Source organism: Austrofundulus limnaeus, unplaced genomic scaffold (genome assembly GCF_001266775.1).
Source record: "Austrofundulus limnaeus strain Quisiro unplaced genomic scaffold, Austrofundulus_limnaeus-1.0 Scaffold203, whole genome shotgun sequence".
NCBI classification, from domain to species: domain Eukaryota; kingdom Metazoa; phylum Chordata; class Actinopteri; order Cyprinodontiformes; family Rivulidae; genus Austrofundulus; species Austrofundulus limnaeus.
In genome coordinates, this window is record NW_013952605.1 from 254,096 (window position 1) to 278,276 (window position 24,181).

The following is a 24,181-nucleotide window of genomic DNA, read 5'->3' on the forward strand; positions in this document are numbered from 1 at the left end:
ACATTATACAGACAGGCTCTGGTATCATGGCTACCCAGCAACGGAGCTCAAAAGTGTGGGATCATTTTAAGAAAATGAAAGAGAAACCTGTGTAATATCTGCAAGGCGGAACTTGCCTTCCATAGCAATTATTTTTAGTTAGCATATGGCTAAAATCTATCGATGGTTATATAATAGCAGCTGCATTCTGACGTGATAAGCTGTATGTTTTATATTCAATTAACATATGATCCGATTAGTCGACTAATCGAAAAAATAATCTGTGATTAATTGATTATAAAAATAATCGTTTGTGGCAGCCCTAGTTTGTGTTGAGATCTGTAGAGTCAGTGAGGTGAAGTTTCTGGGTGTCATCATTGATGAAAAGCTGACATGGAAACCTCACATAAATTATCAAAAGACAAAAATTGCTAAATCTATTGGAGTACCGTAAGGGACTTATTTAATGATAGAGCTCTGTATATGTTGTATAATGTAATGGTTGTTCCACACTTGATTTATTGTGTTGAAGTCTGGGGGAATGCATGCAAAACAATTATAAACCCTATTTTTGTTTTACAGAAAAGAACTGTAAGAATTATTACTAGAAAACACTACAGTCTCCCATCAAATATATTATTTTATCAGTTGAAATTGTTGAAGTTCTATGAGTTGTTTGATTATAATATTTTACAGGTTATGTATATGGCTCACAGATGTGTATTACCTTTAAACAACCAATTAAATTTTGTTAAGAGAGAAAGTTGTTATAATCTGAAGGGGGTAGAGATGTTTGTGAAACCTGGATTTTGAACTAGTTTGAGGTAGCGGTGTACTTCGATACAAGGAATGACTATGGAACAATATGGAGAGTGATGTCAAAAATGCCAGAACAATATTTATGTTTAAGAGAACGAGAAACGTCACTTTGTTAAAGCAATATGAAACAATATAATGTGTATTCATACGAATTGTTGTTCAACAAGGATTTGAGGTTGTTTTTGTTTAGTTCTTCTTGTTTGTATATTATTATTGTATAAAATTTAATTTTGGGAAGAAAAAGGTGCAGATACTATAAGATTTTTTTCTCTTTCTGCCACCTTTCATTTTATTTGTGATTTGTTTTTTATTGTATATAAATTAGTTTTGTTATTTTTAAAGAAATGAATAAAGTTTTTAAAAAAAATTAGTGTTAGCCATGGACCAGTAATGGTTAGTTTTAGGGAAAATGTCTGGGTTAGGCATAAATAGTTACAAAAATCAATGGAAATCAATAAAAAGTACTCATTTTGCAAGTACAATGGTGTGTGTGTGTGTGTGTGTGTGTGTGTGTGTGTGTGTGTGTGTGTGTGTGTGTGTGTGTGTGTGTGTGTGTGTGTGTGTGTGTGTGTGTGTGTGTGTGTGTGTGTGTGTGTGTGTGTGTGTGTGTGTGTGTGTGTGTACTAAGAGCGGAGGAATAGTTATCAGCACTTAGCATTCATACAGGAAGGAACATCAAGCACAGCTGACTCACTCAGGAAGAAAGGAAACAGATATATATTCCTTACATGTTGTAGGAAATACATCATATAATAATGTTTATCGCCCACTAATTATCTTTTTGAAAATCGAACAATTCAGCCAATTGACTGTAGAAAATGCAAAAGGCCTACAAATCAATTATTTTATCATCAAACTAAAATTTAGTGTGGTGGTTGTGGAGTATCATTCCCAATACATTCTGTACGCTAACAGTTCTCAAAAGGTGTCGCAGGAGATCATGCATGAAGTCATTTACAAAGTTCAACCAAATTTGCTATAACACCATCACTTCTCATCACAAGTGATCTTAGTGAAAACTCACATGAAGGGCGATGTGCATTCCTTCAAGAAAAATAAAGGAATTAAAAGAAAAAGGGGTTTTCTAATCTTTTAATCTACCTCTACTATTTTAAAATGCTGTGTTTCAGAGAGAGAGGGGGAGGTTAGGCAAAGATGGCCGCTGGACACAGCTCCCCACAGCTGGCCCGGCCACGACCCCCCATGATCCGCCCTCTTATCTAGCCCAGATCCTGGACTTTCATCTAAGCTAAACACGGTGGGAGCTTGGCTTGTGCTGGGGTGCTTAGCGCTTTCTCCCACATACACACACGCACGCCTGATTCCAGACACCCTCCATCCCCGGACTCTATCTGAGAGTCCCAGATGAGCTTTACTCTCACATACATGGAAGATAACAAACCCCAGACAACTCTGCTCTTCGGTCTGCCTTCTTTACAACACTTATTTTAAAACCTCACCTCAAAAAACGAAGCTACCTCTTCGTCCTGTCTTGTCATCTTCAGTTTTACACATGAGTGTGTTTTTAGAGTTTAGCCTACTGTCTGTCTGGGTCTTGGCTCCCGTGAACACAAACTGGAGGCAAAATGTTGGATGTTGCAGTTAAAACCAATAAATGACAAAAAGTGAGATGAATTTGAGGATGATTCTGGTATGCTGCCCAAACGCAGTCCTTTCCATGTTTTGACATTTCACAGAGCAGCGAGTTGACCGCTCACTAAACTTCATTACTGACTAACAGTTGAAATGTTGTTTTGGCAGATTAACCCATTAGTCTTGGCTCATCCAACTCCTCATGTGACCAAGGCTCAGGCCTGAGCGTGCACTCTTAACATTTTTTGGTGACCGTTCACTCCTTGCTTGTTCATTCCTGGAGGATTGTGGTCTGCCCTCCTGCTCAACCCTGACCTGAGTCCAGGACAGGCAGCAGATCTTCACCTTTCACCCCTCTGGCTTTACCTGATAATCTGTCTCTTTTGGTCAGCCTTCACCCCCACCCCCCCAAACTCACAACCTTTTTTTCTTCCTCTCACTCTGCCACTCACATTTTGTTAAAAAAATGGGGTTTGCATCACACCGGGTGTGACCCCTGACCCCACACCAGACCAGTTGGCGTTTTAAACTAAACAGATTAAATATCTTCTGAGCATTAGTGGACAAAGGATTGTTTCCTTACTCGAGTTAAAGTACTGATCCTACTGATCAAATATTACTCCAGTAAAAGTAAAAGTAGTTATGTCAAATTATTACTTAAGTTAAAGTACTGGAGTATGTGCTTTCAATACTTCAGTGCTAAAGGTTCTTGCATTTTGCTTGAGTGTAGTAGAGAACACTTAGGGAAATTTCCTGCTATATTGGACAGGTCAGTAATTCCAAATATACAATAATACATTAATCAATAACTGGAAACACTTTTGTACAAAACAATTTAACAAAGTTTGTTTTGTAAAAGTTCATTAATAAAGCAAAGAGTCCACAAAGCTCCAAATTAGGTCTGAAAYGAGATGTCTGTTAAAACCAGGACTAAGCAGTAGTGCTGAAACATATGTAGTATACCTACCTATATATACCTGTATAAGATAACACTGGCAGGACATTTTTTCGTCTTTTTGAACCAATTTAAAGCTGCTTATCACCACTTAACTGTAAAGTGGTATATATATTTTTTTATCTGTGAAACAAATTAGACACAAACTACACAAACACAGACAAAAACATAACTAGTAACTAAAGCCTTTAGAGCAATGCAGTGGAGTAAAAATAAAGTTTTTAAAAATGCGAATCAAGGAAAGTACAATTACTCAAAAAATGTACTTAAGTACAGTTCTCATTTAAAATGACTTTGTTACTGCCCACCTCTGCTTCTGAGCCTTTTCTTGCTCCTTTTGTTTGTTACTTCTCAAAGTTGAGACATGGCCTCTCATCTCAGCAACTTTTACTTGGACCAGTAGGTAGAGGGATTTTGTGTTGTTTCAGACGGTGGTACTACTTTTGTATTTTAGCTGAATGATGTTCTTCTTCTGCCGTAACTCATGCACAATATGAGCCAGCCTTTACTCAGAATTGTTTGTCATCTGTTCTATGATGATGATAGTGTCATCAGGGTAAACAGTCATGTGTGAGGAGAGTAGACGGGACGTAGACGTCCATATGGTCTGCCAATGTCAAGGATGAGTGGATGAAGTCAGATTTGATATTTAGGATTCTGTTATTAAAGATTCTAGTTCACTGATCTGTGATTATTGAAGAGTTGTTGATGACTCAAAATGGCAAGAAAATAGGTAAACTTTCCATTGAAATCTCACTAAACTCTTGAGTGTTCCTGGCCAGATGAACATCAAACTGTGAGGACTTTGTTTTGCACAGCCCAGTTCTGAAAATTACTGCCCTCTTTCATGTGCACAGTTTGCAAAACTGCATTCTTAACACGATGCTTTGTTGCCCACCTCCAACCACATCATACCCAGCTGGGCTCCTTGTTACCCCACCGTACCAGCTGCCCCTTATTTATGCTGTCTATGGTTTAATCTGCTGGAGTACACTTTTGAAATAAATACAGGTAAAATCAGACCAGTTATTTAATAATCATATTTTATTATCTCTTAGGGTTTTAGACCTTCACATTGGGTATTTATTTTATTTTTATTTTTTTGTCAGAGGAGAGCTCCTGTGTAGGTGTCCAAGTGCAGCTCAAGTTCTCTAGAGATGGGTTGGAGATACTCAGTACAATTCAAGGGAATTTAAGACAGCCTATAATGGCTTTGTGACTATTTTAAGAGAAAAGTGGTTGCGTAAATTATTTTAAAGTGTTGAAAAGTCATGCAACTAGGCTGCATGCCTCTGCAACTCCTGCAAAAAGTTGAAGAACCCTGCAAAAGGCATTCTTGAGACTTCCTCATGAATGCCGTTCACCAACTAGTTGCAGCCCAGAGAGAGTCCACCTTGAGGAAATTCAGGATCCGTGCACACAGATAACTACTAGATCATGTTGGCTCAGTTTTTACATCAGTTTAAAAGAMACAACTTTTAAAACCTCAGATGAAATTCACAAACATCATTCCTAAAATGGTGTTCTCCTGGTCCAGATGTTTCCAAGCTTTGGTAATTACAACAAGACAAGAAAAGCTCCAGTGATCAAAACCCATTGGTCATTAACCCCATTCACCCACCAGGTCTTGGACCTCCTTTCACTTCAGTGAGAATGTTGCCAAAATAGGGTCTTGACTATTTTGTTTGCCAAAATGCTTTTTAAAATGATGATATATGGTTGATGTTTGACACATTTGAAGCGTGATACTAAAAATCAATGCAGGTTAGTTATAAGCACGGCCTATCATTTGGTTTTGTTTGTTGTTGTTTTTTCCACCTCCTCTCATCTTTTACCAAACCTAAATGTTTCTATCACTTAAATTGGACTACTTAAAGCATCCCCATTAACCTTATTATACTTTATATTTGGGTCTAATTTTAGCAGACCTATAACAAGTACTTCATTACTTTTTACTGCCTTTGTGAACATGTAATTGTTCTAGAGAAGCAGGAACACACATCCTGTAGTTTTGTTCCACTGTATGCCCAGCCAACGTCACAGTTTAACTAGAGTTAACATGAAGGAGGAATAGCTCCATTTTTATGGAGCTGTAATGCAGTAGAATACTGAATAAATAATCCCCATGCACAGAAATACTTCCAGATGTTAAATAACATGCCTAAGCTGTTTTTCTTTTTCTTATTCTTTTCAATAAAAAGAAAAAAAAAACTTTGCATTGAGAAATAACTTCAGACACCTCCAGGTTTTCACTGGTTATTGTTTCAGTGTGCAGTTTGAACTCTGGCTGTATCAAATGCTGTTAATGAAAGTTGGGTCATAGTTTGAAACTCTAGCCTCAGACTCTTTTTACCATTAGGCCCTTTGAAGCTTGCCACTATAATCTTTCCCATTTTTTGGTATAAAGATACAGTTCTGATCTAAATAAAGGGAGTTTAACTCTTGTTATTATAACCATACCTGTGGCTTTTGATTGATGGAAGGAAACTGTATGGTCAATTAAAATAATAGTCTTGTTTAAAACCTCACTTTGAGGTTACWGTTTCCCTGTTGAGTTCAGCAGTATTTTGTGTCAGCACAGTCCAAAAAGGCAAAACACAGTGTGGAAAAGTATCGTCCCCACTGGGAAATCATGAACGTTATTAGTGAACAAGGTACATTAAGTAAATCTGGGGCATGTTTTTCCGGGGCATCCTCATTGCTGGTCAGTGGAGAGGGAGATGAAAAGAGAAGCCCCTCTTTATCTTGTAAAGACCCTACCGTTAGGCAGCTTTCATTCTTCACTGGTTGAATGCCCCAGGAATTGGGGGCGCATGAGACGCCTCCTGCAGATCCTCAGCATGTACGATAGCAGCACACTGAGCACATATCAAAGGGGGCAGTCTGTCCTTAGCCTGGAGCACAGAGAGTATGCTGTGTGGGACCAGAGATGCATGGATAATAGGACAGCTTGTCACATTTGTGCAAATGTGTGTATTTATGACGAGACATTTTTTTTTCCGTCGGTCTTGCTTGATTTACAAAATAGGACAATTTCAAAAAGAGACCTTGTTCAGAGTTCAAATGTATATCAACAACCCAGGCTGCTTCAACAAGGATCAAAAAGTCTTGTATTTATTTCAGGTATTCCTGTTCAGTATGTCAGACTGAACAGATTTTTGCCTGCAATAATGCATGACGATGCAATCAATGGTGGTGTTTCTTGCTGACATAAAAGCTTTAAAGGGATCCCCGATTAGTTGTAAAATTGGACTTTATTTAATAAACATAAATTTTAACTGTAAAAGAAAGACTGTAAAAATACTGAAGGATGTTTAGTTTTTATCATTTTTAAACTAAAAGTTTAAAAATATATTACTCGGACAGGGCCATTTTATTTACACACAAAGCATTCTGGGTAAATGATGACATGGATAGGTCATCGGTGCGAGGCTGCTAGCGAGCTATATCCACCCTGAAGGTTAATCTTGGACAATATCTGATGATYGRCTCTTTTAAATGAAACCAGAGAGCGTTGACAGAGAGGAGAAGGTAGAAATGACTCAGCCTGTAACTGAAAATATAGATGGAGGACAACAGAGCTGCTTCATGGAAGAAGAACCTCAGCTTAGCCTGTTAACTTTAGCATTAGCCCCAATGCTATTACTATATATATGTATTAACTCATTCTCCTCTTGTCACTGAAGTCCTTCATCCACATGACAGAGAGGGGAACAGAAAAATGACTCAGCGTGCAACTGAAAATATGGATGGAGGACCTCAGTTTAGCTTGTTTGTCGCACTAGCACCGAGCTAATACATATAAGGCAATGTAGCATCAGCGCTAGCACAAAGGTTAACAGGCTAAGCTGAGGTTCTTCTTCCATGAAGCAGCTCTGTTGTCCTCCATCCATATTTCTATTTCTACCTTCTCCTCTCTGTCAACGCTCTCTGGTTTCATTTAAAAGAGTCGATCATCAGATATTGTCCAAGATTAACCTTCAGGGTGGATATAGCTCACTAGCAGCCTCACATCGATGACCTATCCACATTTTCATTTACCCAAAATGCTTTGTGTGTACATAAAATGGCCCCGTCCATGTTAAAATATTTTTTAAAAATTATAAAAACTAAACAGCCTACAGTATTTTTAGGGCCTTTATTTTACAGTTAAAATAAATGTTTATCAAATAAAGTCTAATGTTACAACTAATCGTGGATCCCTTTAACAGGAGAGTTTCTAGGGTGATTTCTAAATGGAAATGCTGGCCAGTATTTGTAAAACTTATAAAAATTATTTGTTGTGCTTGTTTTTCAGTTGACACAGTCAAGCCTATCAGATGAAGAGCCTTCAATTCCGGAGCATTGCTCCTAAGGCCCCAGCAATGGTGCCCACCCCTTCTCCTGCCACCCTTACCTGCCAGTCATCGTCTGCCCTACCTGAGGCTTCCACTGCCTCAAGCCCCAAGTCCATTCTTGTACCCGCCCAAAACTATGCACTAATGCAAATAGCAGGTCAAGATGGCACATTCTCCCTGGTGGCCCTGCCTCCCTCTGTTTCCTCTCAGACATCACAGCAACAGACTCAGTCAGTGCAAAAGAACCTCAAGTTACCCATTCCCCGGTATCAGTCAGTGAGGAGCAAGAAGCCCTCAGATAAAGTCAAATCTCCACCTCTAGCTGCCAGTGTAAAAACAACCTCCACTGTTTCTGTAACGACACAGACTAAGTCAGTGGTGGGTGGAACGTTAGTGCCCAAAGAGGAGCCTTCAGAAAAGGTAATTCTGCTCGACCCAACGTCCCCCGACATCTCTGTCACTGCTCTGCTGCCAGATAATGCTCTTCTTTATCCCTGTTCTAAGCTAGAGAGAACTTCACATGGCCCTGAAGGACCTGCCGCAACTGGTCTTATACAAAACCTTCAATACCCCTCTGCAGCTCCTTCAAGCTCCACAGGAAAATCCTCAGATGAAAGTAAGACCACAGTGCGGCTGTGCCAGTCTAAATCAGCTGCAGTTCAGCCCCAGAGCAGCATTACTGTCCTGTCTCCAGCCATCTTTAGTAAAGCAGTCCAAATTATCCCTTCACCGCCTAAGGGTAAACTGCCCATTCTGCCATATTCTAAAATGAAGAGCTCCCTGATCCCAGCTACAAAGCTCAGCAAATTACCCCCGGAGAGAAAAGGCTTCAGTGGCCAGAGAGGACTCTCCAGCCCCTCAGATACTACATGCAAGAATACGGAGAATGCTGACGTCCTGAGTCAAAACCAGGTGCAAAACTCTGATCAACAGCCCCAGGCCAAGCCCACACTTGTGCCCACCACCCTCCAGAAACCACCTGGAAAGAAGAGAGGCAGGAAAAGAAAGACAATGGAAGACATCTTGGCTTTTGAGGCTCGAAAGAAGAGATCTTTGTCTTTCTTTCGTAGGAGGGTCCCCGAGAAGCCACCAGCAGTCATTCCAGGATTCAAACAAAAGGAAGTGGACATTTCCAAGAAATACCGGAGCATTCGACCCAAGCCCATGTTGGTTATGGAGACAGTTCCTCGGCTTGTCAGTTTGCCTTCCATTACACCAGATGGTCAAGACAAAGAACTCATACTTGGTCATCCGCTCCCCACTGCTACCACAGCAAAGGCTCCAGACTGTCCTTCCCAACCAACCCCAGTGACTCTGCAACTGAGAGGTGGCTCGCACACGAAGGTTTTTATAGGAAGCCGACCTCTCCACCGCTGCTTCATCTGCAGCCGCTGTTTTCAATTCAAGCACCACCTCCAAAGCCACATTAACACTCACACCAACAGTCGACCCTACATTTGCCCTCTGTGCCGCAAGGAGTACGCACACAGAGGTAGCTTGAGCACCCACATGAAGCTTCATCACTCGGAGGTGCGGCCACGCCAGTCTCTCTGTTGCGAGTTTTGCGAGAAAGCCTTTGGATACGTGGGGGTATATTTCCGTCACCTTAGAGAAGTCCACAAGGTGGTGCTGACTGTGGAGCCATCAGTCAGACGTCATGAGGATGACATGTCTGAAGAGGGGTGAGATGATTTATTATGTAGTTGTTAAGTTCAAGTTCTATAAAATGTTAGACTGTAACATGCTTATCCTTTGAATAAAAAAAGTCAAAGAAAACATCTTTATAATTAAAGGGATCCATGATTAGTTGTAACATTAGACTTTTTTTGATAAACATATATTTTAACTGTAAAATAAAGTCTGTAAAAATACTAAAGGCTGTTTAGTTTTTATAAATTTTAAACTAAAAGTTTAAAATTATATTACATGGATGGGGCCATTTTATTTACACGCAAAGCATTCTGGGTAAATGATGACGTGGATAGGTCCTCGATGTGAGGCTGCTAGCGAGCTATATCCACCCTGAAGGTTAATCTTGGACAAAATCTGATGATCGACTCTTTTAAATGACACCAGAGAGCGTTGACAGAAAGGAGAAGGTAGAAATGACTCAGCCTGTAACTGAAAATATAGATGGAGGACAACAGAGCTGCTTCATGGAAGAAGAACCTCAGCTTAGCCTGTTAGCCTTTAGCGTAAGCCCCGATTCTATCACCATATATATGTATTAGCTCAGTGCTACAAATTCTCCTCTCGTCACTGAGGTCCTTCATCCACATGACAGAGAGGGGAACACAAAAATGACTCAGCCTGTAACTGAAAATATGGATGGAGGACCTCAGTTTAGCTTGTTTGTCGCGCTAGTGCTGAGCTAATACATAAGGCAATATAGCATTGGCGCTAGCGCAAAGGCTAACAGGCTAAGCTGAGGTTCTTCCTTCATGATGCAGCTCTGTTGTCCTCCATCCATATTTCTATTTCTACCTTCTCCTCTCTGTCAACGCTTTCTGGTTTCATTTAAAAGAGCCAATCGTCAGATATTGTCCAAGATTAACCTTCAGGGTGGATATAGTTCACTCACACCGAGGACCTATCCACGTCATCATTTACCCAGAATTCTTTGTGTGTAAATAAAATGGCTTCGTCCGTGTTAAAATATATTTTTAAAAAATTACAAAACTAAACAACCTACAGTATTTTTACTGTCTTTATTTTACAGTTAAAATATATGTTTATCAAATAAAGTTTAATGTTACAACTAATCATGGATCCCTTTTAAGAAACTTGACATAATACACATGATTTGACCCATTTTGTCACATAACTGGCATTTTTTTTTAATTTGGCTCAACCAAAGTGAAACAAGACGTGATATCAAAAGGGGACTCTTTAAGAAAAGGAACTCCAAATTCTTTGTTTACTGAAACATTATTTGAACACTGACTCTTCTTGTTCTCTTTCTGTGATAACGTCACAAAACAATCTAAAGAAGCTTCAGGTTCTCTGTTGTCTGGTTGTCAGCCGTTGTAGCAATGCTTTGTTCACGTTCAGATTTTAGTGACTTCATTTCACTTCACATGCAAATATGGGTTGTATTGTGATGAAATATGAAAAACTGTCTCAAGGCGCCAAAGGGCTCAAGATATTTACTGATTGCATGACTAAGCAGTTGTAAGTATACGCTTTTACTTTTTCCCTATTGACTTTATTGTATTTTTAACAGAACCAATTCACCAGAGCCATCAGATGAACAAGATCACGAAGACCCTGTGGAGTTGCAAATAAAATGTGGTCGCTGTCAGGTCGTCACTCCCACCTTTACCGACATGAAGATGCATTTACTGTATTTGCATGGGGAGAAGGTCCACATCCGTCCTCATGATGGTCAGACCCCACAGGCTGGCCGCGAAGTTGAGAACGAGCTAGTAAAGCATGCTGCCCACTATTGGCGGCAGCTCAACGAAAAGCGCAACCTGGTCAAATGCGGTAGCTGTGAGGAGGAGTTCTTTTCCTTTTCCAAGCTTAAGAAGCACATCATGTCCCACCATCGTTTCAGCAATGGGGAGAGCGATGAAGTCAGGTCCTCCTCACCAGAAAGCTGCTGCACTCTTGGCGTACTGGCAGCAGGTGCGGCTTATAACTGTGTGCTTTGCACCAAGGTGTTGGACACTAAGGAGTTGGTTATGGAGCACTGGAGAAGTCACCATCACTGTGAGCAGCCCAGTTTGCTGTGGGATGCCCTGAGCTCATACTCCAGCCACGAAGAAGAAGGGGAGGCGGGCAGGGATTCAGACTCTCCTGCTCCAAGCCCACATTAAAGCAGACTAGCCATTGAATGGCAACAAATCCCTTTACTGTAACTCCTCCCCATACTATCTCAGCCCTAATAATCAGCAGTACAGGGATGAAGAGTATCTTTTATGTTTTTCAGGACTGGTTTCATTTTTCACTGTTAAGGATACGACACGAGAGAAAGTAAAAAAAAGTGTCAAGCCATTGGTGAAAATTAATTTCTGCGTTACAGCTCTTAAGAGATACTCTCATTGTTAGAATTTTCAAGAAATTATTATTATATTTTGATTGCACTGTTCAGTTTTAGGCGTTCGAAAATATTTAAAGTTCCTGTTAAGAATTATATATTTTTTCTACATATTATTTAAATATTAGTATGGGTAATGTATAACCCAGTGTCATCAGGCCATGCATGCACTGGAGAAGCTCACAGTCAAGTGTGAAGTGGCTGGGATGAGAGTCAGCCACTCTTAAGTTCAAGGCCGTGGTTTTAAATCAGAACAAGGTGGGACTCTCCCTCTGTCCCTCGAGCAGAGGAGCTCAAGTTTCTGGGAGTCATGCACGGACGATGGTAGCATGGCTCCTTAGTTAAGACCTCAGTCTCAGTAATGAGGGTGTCGCGTCGGTCTGTTGTAGTGAAAAAAAGATTTGAGCCAATAAGCAAAGCTCTGAATTTACTGGTTCGTCTACATTCCAGTCCTAACCCTATGGTCATTACATGTACAGTGGTTTGCAAAAGTATTCATACCCCTTGAACTTTTCCATATTTTGTCACATTACAACCACAAACATAAATATATTTCACTGGAATTTAATGTGAAAGACCAACACAAAGTGGTATACAATTGTGAAGTGGAAGCAAAATTTTACATGAATCAAAACATTTTTTACAAATAAAAAACTGAAAAGTGCGATGTGCAAAATTATTCAGCCCCCCTGAGTCAATACTTTGTGGAGCCACCTTTTGCTGCAATTACAGCTGCAAGTCTTTTAGGGTATGTCTCTACCAGCTTTGCACATCTAGTGACTGCAATTCTTGCCCATTCCTCCTTGCAAAACAGCTCAAGCTCAGTCAGATTGGATGGAGAGCGTTTGTGAACAGCAGTTTTGAGATCTTGCCACAAATTCTCAATTGGGTTTAGGTCTGGACTTTGACTGGGCCATTCTAACACATGAATATTCTTTTTTTTAAACCACTCCATTGTAGCTTTGGCTTTATGTTTAGGGTCGTTGTCCTGCTGGAAGGTGAACCTCCGCCCCAGTCTCAAATCTTTTGCTGACTCCAACAGGTTTTCTTCCAAGATTGCCCTGTATTTGGCTCCATCCATCTTCCCATCAACTTTGACCAACTTCCCGGTCCCTGCTGAAGAGAAGCACCCCCAGAGCATGATGCTGCCACCACCATATTTGACACTGGGGATGGTGTTTTCAGAGTGATGTGCAGTGTTCTTTCTCCGCCACACATAGCGTTTTGCATTGTGGCCAAAAAGTTCAATTTTGGTCTCGTCTGACCAAAGCACCTTCTTCCACATGTTTGCTGTGTCCTCAACATGGCTTCTGGCAAACTGCAAACGGGACTTCTTATGGTTTTCTTTTAACAATGGCTTTCTCCTTGCCACTCTTCCATAAAGACCACAWTTGTGTAGTGCACGACTAGTTGTTGTCCTGTGGACAGTTTCCCCCACCTGAGCTGTGGCTCTCTGCATTTCATCCAGAGTCACCATGGGCCTCTTGGCTGCCTCTCTGATCAGTGATCTCCTTGTTCGGCCTGTAAGTTTAGGTGGACGGCCTTGTCTTGGCAGGTTTACTGTGGTGCCATACTCTTTCCATTTCCGGATGATGGATTGAACAGTGCTCCGTGAGATGTTCAAAGCTTGGGAAATCTTTTTATAACCTAAGCCTGCTTTAAACTTCTCCAAAACCATATTCCTAACCTGTCTGGTGTGTTCTTTGGACTTCATGATGCTGTTTGCTCCCCAATATTCTCTTAACCAACATCTGAGGCCGTCACGGAGCAGCTGTATTTGTACTGAGATTAGATTACACACGGGTGGACCCTTTTGAGTCATTAGCAGTCATCAGGCAACTTCTGAATGCAATTGGTTGCACTCAGGGAAAAGGGGGCTGAATACTTTTGCACGTCGCACTTTTCAGTTTTTTATTTGTAAAAAATGTTTTGATTCATGTAAAATTTTGCTTCCACTTCACAATTGTATACCACTTTGTGTTGGTCTTTCACATTAAATTCCAGTGAAATATATTTATGTTTGTGGTTGTAATGTGACAAAATATGGAAAAGTTCAAGGGGTATGAATACTTYTGCAAACCACTGTAGATCATGGCCGAAAGAAAGCAATCCTAGATAAGTGTCTGAAATGAGCTTCCCCTGTAGGGTAGCCAGACTCAGCCTTATTTGTCTGGGGGAAGCTCGGTGCTGCTGCTCCTCCACGTCACACCGAGTCAGCTGAGGTGGATCAGGCATTTGATTAGGAAGCTTCCTGGACCGATTTCCCTCTGAGGATTTCTGGGCACGTCCCTCTGGAAGTAAACCTCAGGGTCATATTCTTTATGACCTGGGAATGCCTTAAGATCCCCCAGGAGGAGCAAGAGAGTGTCACTGGGGAGAGGGATGTCTGAGCTTCTCTCCTGGACCTGTTCACCCACTTCTGAAGTTATCATCCATTAAATGGACGTTATTAGCCGTTATCAGTCCCATAGAATGGCTTCAGACTGTTAGCTGGTTAATATGAGGCATAAAACCTCTAAGGTTAATTTTAGAGAAAATGACACAGGCTACAATAAAGTAGACCGGACTCCGGTGGTAGCAGATTGTTGCATTCCAACGTATATGGCACTGGTAACCCACTAGGGGGCACTGTCGGGACAGTCTGAAGCCATTCTATGAGACTGATAACCGCTAATAACGTCCATTTAATGGACTGATAACATCCGAACCGGCTGACCTGTTGGTCCGGTGACCTGACCACGGATAAGGGAAGATGGATGGCTATATGGATGGACATAACCTAACAGACAGTACAGCAGCAGGGTCATGTCACCCTTTAATCTGTGTAACCACGGAGATGATATGGGTGTTTGTGTGCTTTTCAAAAGCTGAAAAGCACATTGCGTTATTGCTGGTACACCTGTGCATTCAGGATTTCACTTTGTGGGTTAACCAGAGAGTAAAAATGTACTTTATTTAAGGGCATTTCATGATTTGATGGAACAGCATATGAGGTGCAGCAAAAGTTCTCATTCAGTATCGAACAGCAAAATATCTTTGTTAGCATCGTGACCACTAACCCCACAGCAACCCCCAAACACATTTGCTACCTGAGGACAACAATACTGTTTCAAAATGCTATGAACACAACAAGCAAATTTCCTTTGGAAAAAACGGAAAACCATTTTGGAAAAAAGGCCAGAAATCTTACAATAATACATTGTATATTATTTAACAAGCTGACCATTAAGTTGGCCCTAAATTGAAAAGAAACCAGTTATTTTACAATCTGTTGATGTAAAAAAAATCCATTTCTTTTTGAAAAATCTAAATTTTACATAAAAAAATGTAACCTTGCACATCACAGTTGAAGTAAGAGCACTCTTAGGGCTTTTAAATGGATTAATTAAGGAATACTTTCCAAATCAGCACAGAAGTGACATCCTTGTGGCCTTCGGTTAAAAAAAACAAAAAACACAAAAAATAGTATTTGTGTGATGTGGCTAATCATCAGTAAGTCTCTCTTTAGTCTGATTATTCAACTTGTTAATAATTGCCTATATTTGTATTTTGTGATATGCCAAGGTCTATTAAAATTAGTGATTTTAGAAGTGAGTATGTTCTACTATAGTAAATATTCAATGGAAAACAGTAAAGGCTTGCTGACCTGCTGTTACAAGCTCATGTATGGACCTGTGGAGTTTTGTGCACCCCAGCTGAGTAGTTATTATAAACTGTTGTCAAATCCAGAAAATATGCTATTTTGTACTTTAGATTATTACAAAGGTCTCTGAGAAAAGTTATGCTTGTTGTTGGTTTTTACAAAGCCAGCACTGAAATGTTTGTTTGCTTCATGCTTTAGGGGATGGGGAATAGTGGGGTAGTTTTTTTTTCTTTTTTGTTTGTTTGTTTGTTTGTTTGTTTGTGTTGGGTAATCATTTCTCACAACATGTAGCTCTGTTAACATTTGTCTGTGTTTATTCTTTATATGAAGAAAAAAAGCTTAACAGGGTCAAGTGAATGTACCTGAATGTTTAAAAAAAACACACCAAAAGTATAAATAAATGCTATTTAGACTAATTCTATAGATAAAATATATAGATATACGGAAAAGAAAAAAATACATATTTATATATATTTACATAGTGAATCTGCTGCTTTTTTGCCATTTTGGGGGTGCTCAGTGAGATGCATATAACATTACAATAAAAGCCATGCAGAGTTGTTTTTATGTGTCTGACATGATGTGGGACTGTGAATGGAGGCCAAAGCACGACGTTGGTTGATTTCAGGGCACTGTAATATTCAGTAGGGGTGGGTATCCTAATGCACCTCATCATCTGATTATATGCCTTTTTACACTGTAAGACCTGGACCGGCCTGGCTTCAAACCCAGTTTCACTCCGATTTCTGGAACCCCAAGATCTGTGGATCAATCTGGGCCGGGCTGCTCGGCTCAATATGACATCAGCTACTGTTTTGATTATGGCAGTTGTTACTATTTCGATGTGGTCACACAGGTGAAAGTACTAAATAGTTTGCAGCAACCACGCACACACCCCACAAGTTTAACATCAACAGTAGCAAGCTGCTACACAACAAGCTAACATTAGCTACCACTAGCTTCCTGCTCTCTGTTGCCATATCCTCTCGTCTTAATCGTAAAACTGCTGGATGGTCCGATTCAATCTTCTGACTTGTGTAGTCTATTATTGTTGTAGGGATGTTGATAATTTTTTAATCCTACACCAATATTAAATCTGACAGCGGATTCCAAAAGAACATTTCAAACCATACAAAATAACACCAAGATCATGTGATTATCTGAAGTATGAGGGAAGTTATTGATGTTTGTTTAGGTGAAATCGGCTCATGTTTTCTTGCTGCAGTTCACAGCAGAACCAATGGGGCCTTTGTGACCATTTCACCTTGCTGTTTTCTATTTTTGCTCATAACTTCCTCAGTATTCAAGATATCGCCATGAAATTATAAGAAAAGATTCACATTACGGTTTTTGTAGGAAGCATCTTATATCCTAAAAAACTAATAAAACTTAAAAATAGTCAATTCAAAAGTAGCAGAAAGGGTATAAAATAACATTACAAGGCAAACTGCAACATGAAATCAACTTAATGTGTCTTAGAAAGTAAGGAAATTAAAACAATTGAAAAACCATGTGGACGTGTTTTGTAAACAAAGCTCATCAACCAATGACAGCGTGTTAAATGTGTCGTGACGAAGACGAGCATCAAAACACTTTGCAACAAGCACTGTTCTAGATTTAAAAAAACACACTTCGACGTTTCAAATCATGATCAAATTTGGAAGAAGGGCAGATAAAATAATGTTCTTCATGGCAGCTTATCTCTTTAAGGGCTCACTAGAAAAACTCAGGTGATTTACTTTGATCTGCTTTTCAAAAAATTGTCTCTTCAAAACGCATCAACAAAAATTAAAAACTGGAAGACGAGGCTGTAGCTAACTACCTGACGTCAGCGCGGTTTGTTGAAACTCGTAGAAATAACGAAGCAGGAGGAAATTACAAGCAAACGCACCGAACAGCCTCGCAAAATCTGGTCACAGCAGTTTGGGAAGAAAATGGCAGCAGCTGCTGACGACATGTCAACATCCCTAATTGTTGGGTTGCAAATAAAATGAAATAAGATTTGCCCATGTTTAATATTATGATCCCGGCCACATCAAGGCAGCTCTGCGTTCAATCCAAACACAACCAGGGCCTGAGTAGAGTTAAGGCCAGGCCAACCAGAGCCTAGGTGGGCCAAATTGAGTCTTACAATGCAAAAATGTCTAATTATTCAGATGGCTTGGATGCAAATATAAACTATTATAGATAATTTTAATTATTGTCAAATTTAAATGACTATATCCTTTTTTATATAATTTATGTCGTAATGCCTAAAAAGTGCATTAACGTGCACAAATACCTATTTAATCACAGGTCAACAAATAGCATGGATGCTAATTTAACAGAAAATGTAACAAAGAAGCTAATGTTGATTAGCCTTGTGTTTATCATTGAAGATTTTTACATAAATTAAATGTTTAAAGGTTTTAGAACCCGTCTTATGATGGATTTAAAAAAATGCATGTCCACATGTTATCTCGTGACCCCAATATATCGTGGCCATGAGAGAGTTTTTGCAGTCACTTCTACGTAGACTGCTGATTAACATGGACAAATTAGATTTAGTTTCATTTTAGTTTAATATTAATCACATACTTCAGTCACTTGCAGTTAGAAACAAAGTTTTGACTGCTCAAAATTATCTTGTGGCAACACATTTTTTAACCATCTAGCCTCACCAGATGGGCTCCACACAGTCATTACTATGGACAGTCATACTTTCAGCTATTTCCAGACGTTTTATTCAGGTTTCAGCTAAAGAAAAATAAAAATGTTAAGAATACAGCTTTGTTGTTTCAAGGACTCTAGAACTCTACTAGGACAAATGCACAGCAACAAAATCTGTTTTACAATTGGAAAATTCTGAGATTCTGAATAGTCTATGCCCTCGATGCCCCCTCCTACTGATCATTGATGTCATGGTTGAACGATGGTTGGTTAACTGTCTTTTTTTTGTTGTTGTTTTTTCCCTTCAAGCCCTCAAAGCAAACCATAAAAGTAGCAGAAATCATTTCTCAGCTACATGTGAAACGTAACACAGAGCAGCACAAAAATCTTGTATTAAGTGATGTGTCTACGACTCACTCTGTCCCAGGATTTAAAAAAAAACAACCTGCAAGTGTTTGTGCTTGTGACTTTGTGTATGTGAAGAACCTGATGTGAGAATAAAGTTGTGATTTGATGAGGACAGTGTTTAAATGATTATTTTTAAAGAAACACTGAATGTTGAGATGGAATTAATTTATTTAAATTTATGTTTTGAAACAAACTTTGGGTTAAGTTAAAATAAAACAATTACAATTTAACATTTTCCACGCTCAGTGATAGATTTTTATTGCTTTAAATGATCATTGATTTTGAGTCTTTTTAATGAAACAGATGAATGAACCTCTTTAGGAGGGBGTCTTGCATTTGGCAGAATATTTAGATTTTATTAGGACAGTTAAAGTAAGACTGCTTCATTTTTTGTGTAGTTTTATATATGTTTTTAGCAGTATTTAATATATAGTATGTTAAACATAGATGTATATACTGCATGTACGTACTGAGAAAAGTATGACTTCTGGTTGCAGTTTATTGTACTAATTGGTAAAAAAAGAAAAACCTGTCCTTTAAAGATAATGAGATTTTGAGGAGACCCAGCGTGATTCAAGCCAGTGTGATTGTCTGAAGCTACATTTATGCATCAAATCTTTTAATTTTTTTCCACAAACCTTAATTTCTTATGCAGGTTAGCTGAGTTTTCTCAAACTCTGAAAAGAAGTGTCTCATGGATGCTAAGAGGTCTCATCAGTTTTAACTCATCTGCCTATCTGAAAGCTGCAGTTTAGTTCTGAGATGAATGCAGAGACGAACCTGCAGGAGTGGCAAAACTAAAAACCACTCAGACTGATTTTTATCTTCTGAAATATACAGGACCTATTTTTATTTACTCAACACAGACTTTATAAATGTACAGAGCTCCCATGTAGTTGTTTTCAGCAGAATGAACAGTGTTGTCCTAAAACATGAGGGAAAATAGGCTTAAAAAAGCAACATGGCAGTAAAACACACAGGCCGTGAGCCAAGGTTCAGATAAAGGTGAGGTCATGTTCTGAAAAGAACAAAACCCAGCTTGTGTTTATGGCTTCATATTTATTAGACATAATTTTTTGTTCTGATCTCAACTTCCAGTCTCTCTCTCTCTCTCTCTCTCTCTCTCTCTCTCTCTCTCTCTCTCTCTCTCTCTCTCTATTGTGTAAAAGCAGATGAATACAGAGTACAGCACAGTGTCTAAATGATTAACTGCTGAACTGTGCAGCAGGTTTATCCCTGGTTGTTGCCACACTCATGTGGAATGCGTGTCCTCGGCTCTAATTGAATAGAAGCCTAATGAAAAGGTCAAAGAGCAACTTCAGCCTGACTCCTGATGCTACCCGAACAAGCAGGCCTTTTTCTCAATTAAACATCTCTCATTCAGCATTTGTCACACCGGAACATAGTTTTGTGTATGCACATCAAAAGTTGTTTTTTTTTATTATTGTTTGAGCCTTGCATGTACATTGAAGCGACACATTTGAAGCCCTGAACTTTTTTTAAAATTTCATTTAAATTAGGTTTCAGGGTGAAAAAATCCTAAAATGCCACAGTTACATTTGAGCCTGGACAGCCTAAACCTTTTGAAAGCAACAACTTCATAATTCGGCCTCGGTCTGCAACCTGCACAGACCTTTTTTGTTGTTGTTGCCATTTTCTGGTCCATTAACAGAAAAGGCTAGCTTTTGCAGTTTTTCTGTCCATTTGTTTGCAAATATGTGTTTGAAATTATTGATGCAAGGAGTGAAATGCATTGATTAGGTCGTGTTCGTTTGTTGACCATTTCAGTAATATCACTGTATTTGTTCGTATAAAGTCACCCCCACTGGCCGGAAACCCACCTCAATTCAAAAACGTTAAAGTTTCTGTGTGCCTCCAGTTGATAATCACAGTTGTGGAATGTTTAGTGGCTCCGGATGCATTTCATTAGTGAGCCAAAGGGAAGAAATGGCTCTTTTGATTGTAAACGAATGACCCCAGAACTGAGGTAACAGCAGATTAAAGGATGATTATGATTTAACTGTAGGTGTTGTTGCTGCAGCAAAACCAGTGCTTTATCATACTTTATTTCCTTAATAGTCATGTGGATGACACAGACTACATACAAGACTCACCACAGAGAACTAGAGCAGCCAGTGGAAGCATTTGGGTAAAACTGGAAAGAAGCAGCAGTTGGTGGGACAACTGTTTACTGGCATTGTGGACTCGTTAGTGGTGTTGTAGATTAATGTGACATGAACAGTGGTTCAGTTCCCAACCCATGTCCCTGCATGTTTTAGTTGTTTCCCTGCTCTTCACTCTTAACCCGGATTAGTTGACTTTACTAGAAAGTCGCATGGAAACCCGTTGCCTTAAACCATTCTAGTTTTTACACAATGAGGAAACTAATAAGGTTTAGTTGTGTTAACTTTACAACTTAAGTATAATGTAGCAGTCTTTACTAGTTTTTACAAATTCAAAAACCAAACAAATCAAGCTCTGTTTACATGAAGTGTAGTGTCCAAGATGATCCGTTACTAAAGAACTCAAGCTTTAACTACTAATGTTTGTGAATAAATGACTCAACATTACTCATGTTTATTAGTAATTAGAGATGGGACTGTCGTCGCAAAAAGCAGAAACACGTTGGAATAATGCCAGAAAAGTCTGCGTGTATGATAATCAAATATGATTTAATTATGAGCGACAAACAAACAGAACTTAATCAGGAAGTTCTGTTGGCTCCGTCGCTGACACGTCAGAGGACACAGCCAATAATATACACCATGATAACATCATATGACGTGCTTATAACCAATCACAGATCGCCTAATATACTCTCCAGCCTATCACAGGGCTCCCAGCTCAAAGAGTGTCTTATCAAACAARAGAGGTCAGTCCGTTGCGGAGTCCTGTTGTCTGGACAAACAGATTAACATTGAACATGTGACACAGATAGATAATTAGTCCATAACAGGACGTTCGCGAACAATCCAATTCTTTTGAACGGCTCTTTTCAACAAATGATAGGAGCCGAGTCGCGGGCAGTAACGAGCCGTTTGTAGTTTTATTTCTTTTATTCCTCATATAATCTTTATTTTTTTCATACTTAAATCGCTCCCGCTTTGCTTTTTCACAGAAAACAGGCGGAGTTGTGGAGTACAGAAGCTAACGGTGAAAGGGGGAGGGGGGGGGGGTCTGCTTGACAAACAAATGGTTACCCACATAACGGGATGACGTCATTACATACGGCTACGTGATGACGTATTTCCCTACGTGATGACATAACCCGTTCAAAATGGAACAGCTCTATGAAACAAACGGCTCCCCAAGATCCAGATCCCTTCAAAGAGCCATTAAACCCATCACTATTAGTAATCTTTACTCGCGTTTATCACTTACTGTTACTCACATTTATCAGTATTCATTTCTCATGTTAATAGAAATTATTGAATGTAAAGAATAATCTTAATCAATTTGTTTTTTTATTGATAATTTTATATTTTAAACATTTATTGATAAGTAAATATTTCACAATGTGAAACACTTCATTCATCAACACTAATCAGTGAACATGGAAGTACCAGAGTCGTCAGCTATTCCACAACAAATGCACTCTCACTAACAGTTTTCAGGCTTGCCAGTGAACAAATTACTGAATTACAACAGATCGCCTTGAATAATGACAGAACAAGAATAAGTCAATTTATGCTGCTCTGTGTGCTGCTTTTACAAAACGTCAAGATAATACACAACTTTTGTGAGGGAATGGGAAAGAAAAGAAAATTACCCATGATCGCTCACAGGCTCTGCACCAATCAAATGAGGCGGTTAGAAAAAAAAAAGAAACAAACTGAACAAACTAACACAGCTGAACTACCAAACAAAAATCATGGCCAGGAATCATTGTAAAGCAACAGAAACAATGCAGTCAGCAACCATGCAGCCAACACTGTCAGAAGAAACATGTATTGCACGCTGCTAGTTTTCTTCTTCTTCTTTGTGTTTGCAAACAACTTAAAGGTGCATTACTGCCACCTACTGGCTCAACAGTCAGGTCACTCCCAAAACCAGTAAAAATATAAATGTGAGTTGTCTCAGCTCAGAGCCATTCGTAGAGCAAAAACTAGTTTGATTAGTTTACAAAACACAATTTGTTAAGTAATGGGCCCGCATTTTGCAAAAACATGAAAAGATGAGTAAATTAGCTTGACTTATTATGTAAAAGACAGTTTGGGTTCACAGTGCAGGTCCTATTCTTCAGAAGCTTGTTAATCACACATTCATCTAAGTGTGTTAAAGCAAAGAAACATCTACAACATAGTGATCCTCAAGAACCAGRGTTGGGAACCACTGAARTAGAAKTTCTATGTTTTTGTCGGTCCACACAAAGGATTAAGYTCTTGCTCTGGTATTCACAATTTTCTTGTTTTACCGTCTTTCTGGACAATTTTTTCTAGCAACATTACAGTGCCACTTGACATGATTGTGAATGGATCGTCAGCACGCAGCTGAAGCCATTGTGGTTTTATCATCCTGTAGTCTGACTTTTGCAAAATTTGTTGCGGCGCTGTTTATTAGTGCGTGCGTAACCGTGGGTTGCCAGTTGGTCTGAAACCTCCTAGTACAGCTGCTCATTGCAGAGGGCTCCGTCCAGCTCAAACTGTGGCTGCGTCTCAATTCATGGGCTGCATCCTCAGGAGTGTGCATTTGTCAGCCGTATACGTCACTGCCCCACACCGAGTGCAATTTAAAGGCTCCTCCTCATGCGGTCGAGGAATGCAGTCCACGAAATCTCAACAATCAAAGATGCATCAGAGTGTCCTTCCTGGCCGAGGATATCCCAGGATTCAATGCGCCAACAGCAAACTAAACAGAGAAACAAAGACGGTGGAGTTTTTACTTTTTTACCAAGTCGGCCTAGTTGAGAAATTCATCACGTACCGAAGAATTTATTTAACACATTTTCAGTCTGATATGAAACCGATCACGATGGCGTAGCGCAAACTTACGTGAAGTGAAGGCTAGACCGTCTCATTTCACAGCAGTTTTATGTAGCCTACCTGGACTGGGAAGGATGTGGTCCACGTGGCCCAGCTGGGCTTCGTGCTCATGAGGACCCAGTCTGTGAATTGAGACACAGCCTGTATGTTACTTGTCTCCTTCACCTCTCTCCAAGAAGAGATTGTGGGAGGAGTTCTGCAGATGTCAAAATCGTTTTTGCGCAATACTTGGTATCACCCGCTTGGAACCACTGCAGAGGTGGTTCTTTGGTCTGAAAATGGAGACAAGTTTTGCTTGAGGCTAAAGGGGCTTTACAAACCTGATGTTGTTACAACAGCATATGTTGTGTTTTTGTGTGAATGAAAATATTTCTAAAATGGTGTTTATGTGAAGAAGCTGCTTTGATAACAGGGGTCCCATGTGGACTGGGCCTTGGAGGCCCCATAACTTCCACCAACTACTTTACAGGCACTTTAAAGTTAGAGAGACTCTAAACATTAAGAGGCTTTCTGTTCTGGTGGAAGACAGATAAAGCTGTGACACAAGCACATGGTAGGTCCCAATCTAGTGTCGCCATCACACCACCAGGCTCTGATTTAAAAGAAGAGAGCGCTGCACGGTGATGCATATTTCCTTTTAATCACAACTAACGTACACCTCAGCCTTCACAGTGCACTCCCACCTCACTGTGTCTCTCAGGGGGGGAGCATTTGAGATCAAAGAAGCCCCCCCGCCAACACACACACACACACACACACACACACACACACACACAC

General features: G+C 39.7%; 1 protein-coding gene across 2 annotated transcripts in view; it reads left to right on the forward strand.

The window, feature by feature from the left end:
• The window catches only part of znf438 (zinc finger protein 438), a 66,666-nt gene extending 54,946 nt beyond the window's left edge, over nucleotides 1-11,720 (forward strand). The window contains exons 3-5 of one of the 2 annotated variants that reach the window (XM_014018822.1): nucleotides 7,644-8,103; nucleotides 8,188-9,365; nucleotides 10,907-11,720. In XM_014018822.1, coding sequence (XP_013874276.1) covers nucleotides 7,666-8,103; nucleotides 8,188-9,365; nucleotides 10,907-11,501 — 2,211 coding nt within the window. In that variant the 5' untranslated portion in view covers nucleotides 7,644-7,665 and the 3' untranslated portion in view covers nucleotides 11,502-11,720. Of the gene's footprint in view, nucleotides 1-7,643; nucleotides 9,366-10,906 lie in introns of both variants that reach the window. The other variant, XM_014018819.1, reaches the window with a different exon arrangement.
• The last annotated feature ends 12,461 nt before the right edge of the window (nucleotides 11,721-24,181 follow it).